Below are 6,361 nucleotides of genomic sequence, written 5' to 3'. Positions count from 1 at the left end.
ATTTATTTATTTATATGTATCAATTAATCTTCATTAGAGTCCAGATTTTAGGTTGCCAGACTCTTTTGTCATGATTAAAAACACATTATCCAGTGTTGTGCATAAAATACATAAAGAATATAATACATGTATAATAATATTTAATAGGGTGCACCGGTTGTTTGTTTCTCTGTGAGTGTGTGTGGTGCTAATTGGAGGTCAAATGGACAACAACGGCAGCAAAAAGTCACGCCAGAGTTATTAGGAGATGCTCCTGTCACATCCTAATTACAATCATAGCACGAGCCTTCTTCTTTAATCCGTGCACGAGCCCTCGGACCTCGGACTAAGACCCCCAAAAAGGCCACACAAATCCATACGTGCAGATTACAAACCCTGCAACAGATGCCTCCTTTAAATGGATTGTAAATGCTTACAAATGATTGTTATTTGAAGCCTTAAATGTGCACTTTTATTCTGTTTTAATTTGGTGCGTCTTAAAACTCATGTTTGCACCTGGACTTGTGAGCACTTCCCTGCGTGTGAACTGGGCGGCGGTGCGCCCTGAACCAAAGAGCAGCCGTCAATAAAAATGTTGGATTATCCTCTTTATGAGACGGGATTAACATAGCTCTCACATAATTCACATTCCTCCCTGCCTGGACAGAAATCACGGACTCTAGTGATGCAGGAGTGGAAAATAAAAAGTAATTATAATGACATTGTGGTGGTGAGGCATGAGGATGGAAACTGGCACACTTGAAAACAAAATGTGCAACATCTATAAGGTGGAAGTTGCAGACGTGTTTGGTGCAGAAACAGGAAATAGAAACAGGAGATTGAGATGCAGACATGCAGCCACAGTGTTGGATCAGGTCAAGCGGTCTTTATTGTTATTTAGTGTGTTCGTGGCCTTCACTTTACAGCTCAGATCGCCTGCTTGCTGCTGGCTCGCTTCACTCTGCACTCCCTATTTCATTCAGCTAATATGTCCTCAGAATAATTTATCATTTAACACCGGAGACATGGAAATAAATCTATCAAATTCACAGCTGTGGCGCGAAGCAACAATTGCATACAGGTTGTACAAAGAATCACATATTTAAAAAGAAAAATCTAACACATGGAGGGGGATAATCCAAAAACACTTAAAGGACATTTATGAGCACACGCACACGGACTGATTGTCTCTTATAACTAAACATTTCTCATAAATTAATAGTGCATCCATGTCAGAGCTGCTCTCTTTCTCTCTCACACACACACTCGTCCTCTACAGCACACACACTCATGCACAACGCTTTGATCAAAGGGGCCCTTCAGCTGCCAACAAAATAAAAAAAGACAAGAGAGTGGAGTCTTTAAGGAGCTTAGAAAAAACCCTGACCTATTCCTCCAACTCAAGTTTCACTCTTTTGATCCTTTTTTTCCTTTTGGTCGACACATTTGTTCCGTGTCCTTGATCAAAGTTGGGGAGAAGTCAGTGAATGTTCAATAAGTTAACCCAACATGTGAGACAGCCGGCTGGCAGTCCTGCTCTGCGCTGCGCTGCGCTGCTCCGCCCGAGGAGGTAGAAGTTGGGGCTTGTTGTGGTGCTGCTCCCAACCTTGGGTTTATTTTAAAGTCTGTGACAATTGTTCCTTCAATTCTCTTCTCTCACAACACTTGAAATTTCCACGCTGCCTGGTCTTTGTAATCCAAACAGTCCGCGTTGAAATTGAGCTTCCATGAGGAGGCTGTTTGGTCCTTATAGTCCAGGCAGTCTGCAGCACCGCTGAAGCCCAGCCCCGCCGCGCCGTACGCCGACGAGGACAGGGAGGACGCGTTGCTCAGGTGGCCGGATACCCCGTTACTACCCATGGGGCTCATGGCGGAGCCCGCAGCTGAAAGCTGGTGGTGCATAGGCGAAAGGTAGGAGCCGCAGTCCATGCCGGTGAAGTAGGACGAGGAGCCCGTGTAGCCCTGGTTGTAGCCCGGCGCCTGGGTGTACGTCATAGGATAGGAGCGCTGCATGCAGGAGGAGGAGGAGGTAGACAGAGGGTCGGACAGCGGGGAGATGGAGGCCGGGGACCAGATAGACACCGGCGCCGCGCTGCTGCTGCTGCTGCTCACAGCCGGGAGAGGGGTGCTGGAGGGCGGCGTGAACTGGCCGCTGGCTCCGCTCTCTGAGCTCGCCTCTCGCACCGGGGAGCTTTTCTTTTTCACCGGCTTGCTAATCGCCTTGTTCTGCACTCCGCTTTGGGTTTGCTGGGCCTGTTGGCGATGTTTCGCTCGTCGGTTTTTGAACCAAACCTGGAAGAAGAAAAAATTAATTTAATTTAGCCACAAAAACAACAACAAACAATTGTGCATTTTTTTTCCAAACCATCCCCTTTAGTTTAATTTTCCTTTTACGCGTTAAAGTCTTTACATTTTGTCAAACTTTACTCTGAAACTAGAAAACAAAGCAAAATATCCCCTCAAGACTTTCATGAAGCACTGAAGTGTCTCCGCTCTCAAACAAACAATGACTAATTATCGACCCTCCATGAACACACAGTGTGGCTGCAGGTACGTGTGTTTGGGAGACTCACCTGCACTCTAGATTCGGGCAGGTTGATCTTTAAGGCCACCTCCTCTCTCATGAAGATGTCAGGGTACCGAGTCTTGTTGAAGAGACTCTCCAGCACGTCGAGCTGGGCCCGGGTGAAGGTCGTCCTCTCTCGCCTCTGTTTGCGAGGGGTCCCTGTTAGAGGAAAAAACTTTTTGAATAAGATCGGGAATAACGCAACTTGACCTTAAATAAAATAATTTCTTGGTTAATTGATTTATGAGTAATATTTAAATAGTTGTAAGTGGTGAAAATTGTCATTCTTGGTGTTGTAAATAAGGCTGGACATCCATTACGCACAGACTATCCAAACCACCTGCTTGTTATTTGTATTTATTTACATCTAAACAGTTTCACCCTGGGGTATATTACCGTGGTATCCCACTGAAGGATGCAGCAGGTCCGCTCCTGAGGTAGATAAGCTCAGTCCGTTCACCGTGTACGGCGGCTGCTTGAGATAGGACATCATGCTGGCGGCCGGACGGAGGGGCACCGATGAGAAGAAATAATAATAAAAAAAAAATATGGCAGAAAATTTGCTTTAATCCTCTCGTGACTCCGTTTGGTCTTTCACCTCGTCCACATCGACCTGAATCAGGACACAAAACAGGAAGATTTTAAGCTTGTTGAGAGTCGGAGCTTTACGCGCAGCCTTTTACGCACCGCGGTGGGTTTTAAAGAAGTGGGCGTCCTCGCACTCGCAGGGCTCTTAAAGCCGAGTGGAGACCCCCAGCTGTCCCTGCTGGACTGAGGATGCTCTGTCTGGCTGACAGGCGTTTACGCCATCACCCCCCCCCCCCCCACACACACACACACACACCACCAACACCAACACCAGCACACACACAAACTGCTACTATAACCCCGCCTCTTCCCACCCCCAAACACACTCCTCTCCCAGCACCACCAAAACAAAACATTGTCGTTAAAAATGCGCACACTCGCTGGGGCCCAACCGGTCTCTCAATTAGCATATACCCACAGGTTAGGCGAAGCTAAATAGACAGCTGATTGGGGGGCCATTTGCAGAAACAAAGCCCACTGTTGACCGATAAGTAATGCTGATAACAAAAGACTTTAGGGAGCAAACAAAGAGGCCAATACTGCAAACTGAGCGCTCATTCACACACAGCCCAGCATCTTCATTTCTATATCTCGAGCCCTTTGTTGGTTTCCACTAAAACCCTTGTACATTTAAATGTAACGGAATTAAAATAACTTTGGCAAATAATTAGACACATGGATCCCCCCCCCCCCCCCCCAAAAGTGATTTGTGACATATTATTGACACTCCTCGCGGCGGTTCCCCCTCCTTTTCCTAATGAATGGTCCCGGTAATTAGATTTGGAAGGTGAGACTATCGAGAAGTGTTGATTAGAGAGGAGCACTTAATCTTAATCTAAACAAACAAGGAGATGGCTCATATAAATTTGTCTCCAGGTGAAAAGTTTTACAGGAAAAACATTAATTTCAGCCTCATCTTTTAATTAGAGAATAAATAAGAAACATAATATACCTTCCTGGTAAAATAAGGACCGCTTTATCCAAACGAGATTTTTTATATTTAATTGAGCAAAAATGGTTTACCCAAAAATGACAAAAAAGAGACACAGTGTAGCCTAAATAAAATGTTCGAGCACATTCTAAGCTTATATGAATATTACAGAAATATAAGTATAATAGGGACACCACTACAAAGAATAATCTGTCGGAATTTAGTACGTTTTTATAGGAATATTCTAGAAATATCATTAATAAATCAAGTATAACAGGACCACTACTACAAAGAATAATTTGCAAGAGTCGTGTACGTTTTTATAGGAATATTCTAGAAATATTACAGGTATATTAAAGGAGATTAAATACTCATAAATTCAATAGTAATTAATTTGAATATTGTGATAGTAAATAAGAATATTAAATCTATTGTATTATTATTTTTTTCACCAAAGGGAATGAGGCCATTGGCAGGCCTTTAGGAGAAAATATATTTAACCTATATTTTCTTCTTCTATCAGCTCTTTTTTAATAATAGCTAATTAGTCTATATTCCATATGCTGCTGCTGTCTGAGGCCTCTCCAACGTCTCCACTGACACCTACCTGTAGAGTAAAGTTCCCAGGACCCCGGGGTGCTCCTCCTCTCCTCCTCCTCTCATCAGCCGGACCCCCTCGATTTTTATAGAGCCAATAACGGCCACTCCTTCAGCCTCTCCTCAATCTGTCACTTATTTCACCCCCCAGCTTTGCTCCACATCCGTTCAATAATAATAATAATAAATACCCCGCCTGCTCGGCCATTAATTATTATTGGCTACACGAGATTTTTTTTTCTTCGTCTTCTCTCTGTAAGAAATTAACGAGATAATCCGGACGGCACGCGCTGGCCTGATTACAGGACGCCAGCCACGACTCCGCATTCAGGCCTCCTTAATTTTCTGCGTCACGAAAATAAAACAAAGGCTGGCATTGTATTTATCAGACCAGCTGACTGCCAGACAACCGACCCCCCCAATGCCCCCCCAAAAACCCAGCACAACCAGCCCTGCAACTCACTTTCCAAAGCTGACATGCACCCTCAATAATATAGGCTATTATTATTATTAGTATTATTATCGTGCATTTTCTGCAGCAAATGCATTTTCTAATTATTATTTTATAATTGCTTCCGGTCCAGTGACTTCCTGTTTATTTGCATTGCTTTATGTTAACAATTTTTATTATTCATGTTTTATTTTTTTGCAGAAGTTGCACCTTATAATTCAGCGATATACGAAACTAAAAGTCGTGATTGTTGTTGTGCAAACTGACATTCAGTTTTTAACTTTATTCTCTAAAATGACACATCATTACGACACATTTTGTTTTTTTTCTAATTTTTTGCATCTAATTTAAAATTAAACATAAATTCCGTCGACCTTAAACTTGACTTGAGGAGCGCACCCTCCCTCCTCTGCATGCCTGAATAAATCCAAAGTCTGTAATCAAACATCAAGCAGTTAGAGCAGTGTGTTATGTGTGTGTGAGGTTGTGGACTGCTCCACCGGCCTGCCATTAACCGCCTGAGTGCCCCTTTGCTCCGAGCAGCAGCCCTCAGAGGGGACACGGAGAAAAGTTTCCTTTCAAAAACACGCCTCCCCAATTATCTCCCTGTAGGCTGCTATCTGCGGCTCCATTGCGCGCAGCACCCGGTGGCTCCCATAATAAAACTTCTCACTTAAAATACACGCACACAAAATATTTAAGTTGAATAAGTCACTTACTTGAGTTGGATGTAAAAAGGTCTTCTCCCGAACGCCTCTCTCGGCGGAGCACAGCGCGTATATCAGGCGGCTTTGGTTAGTTTCCTCCCGGGTAAGCTCGTTGGATGCGGATAATACTGAGGGATTCTCGGTATTTATGGAGAGAGAGGGAGAGACAGCGAGGTTTTTTTGCAGCCAATGGAAATGAGAGAAAATATGATGATGTGCAGAGGTGTGAGAGGATGCAGCAGCTGGAGGAAAGTGCAGCAGCTCCAAAGCGCCGCCGGTGCCCCCCCCCCCCCGCTACACTCCATTATCATTTAAAGACAAATAAAATATTACAGACACCTCTCAGCATTAATAATGACCATTTGTTTTATTTTTAGATTAAATATTCAGTGTTTACAGGTCTAAAGATGCCAATATAGGTGTCATGCATGAACCAATCAGAGCCGAGCACCTGCACGGACTTCAGCCACCATCAAATAATAGCTTATAGACCTCATAGTGAGAATCAGAAGATTTAAGCCGCAGCTTCGCAGATTTAATTG

General features: G+C 43.9%; 1 protein-coding gene across 3 annotated transcripts; it reads right to left on the bottom strand.

The window, feature by feature from the left end:
• Window positions 1-851: 851 nt before the first annotated feature.
• LOC126398303 (homeobox protein OTX2-like) lies at window positions 852-5,918 on the bottom strand. Of its 3 annotated transcripts, none has more exons than XM_050057523.1 (4): window positions 5,832-5,918; window positions 2,942-3,158; window positions 2,553-2,704; window positions 852-2,271 (listed from the first exon to the last, which is right to left on the bottom strand). In XM_050057523.1, the coding sequence occupies exons 2-4, from the start codon at window positions 3,036-3,038 to the stop codon at window positions 1,636-1,638; spliced, it is 885 nt and encodes a 294-aa protein (XP_049913480.1). In that variant the 5' UTR covers window positions 3,039-3,158; window positions 5,832-5,918; the 3' UTR covers window positions 852-1,635. The 3 variants fall into 3 exon arrangements, with proteins under 3 accessions (XP_049913480.1, XP_049913479.1, XP_049913478.1); XM_050057522.1 differs by lacking the exon at window positions 5,832-5,918 and adding an exon at window positions 4,672-4,755; XM_050057521.1 differs by lacking the exon at window positions 5,832-5,918 and having other exon boundaries at window positions 2,942-3,314.
• Between the last annotated feature and the right edge of the window lie 443 nt (window positions 5,919-6,361).

Source organism: Epinephelus moara, chromosome 12, assembly GCF_006386435.1.
Source record: "Epinephelus moara isolate mb chromosome 12, YSFRI_EMoa_1.0, whole genome shotgun sequence".
NCBI lineage: Eukaryota > Metazoa > Chordata > Actinopteri > Perciformes > Serranidae > Epinephelus > Epinephelus moara.
The sequence above is the reverse complement of the archived record's forward strand: the minus strand, read 5'-3'. Positions and strand labels throughout refer to the sequence as shown.

Bases quoted from the DNA above. Each gene is read 5' to 3' on its own strand.
- LOC126398303 (XM_050057523.1), bottom strand. From the start codon at position 3,038: ATGATGTCCTATCTCAAGCAGCCGCCGTACACGGTGAACGGACTGAGC. The intron at 2,705-2,941 runs GTAATATACCCC...TTCCTCTAACAG, and splicing joins TCCTTCAGTGGGATACCACG to GGACCCCTCGCAAACAGAGG. The intron at 2,272-2,552 runs GTGAGTCTCCCA...TTCTTCTTCCAG, and splicing joins TGCCCGAATCTAGAGTGCAG to GTTTGGTTCAAAAACCGACG.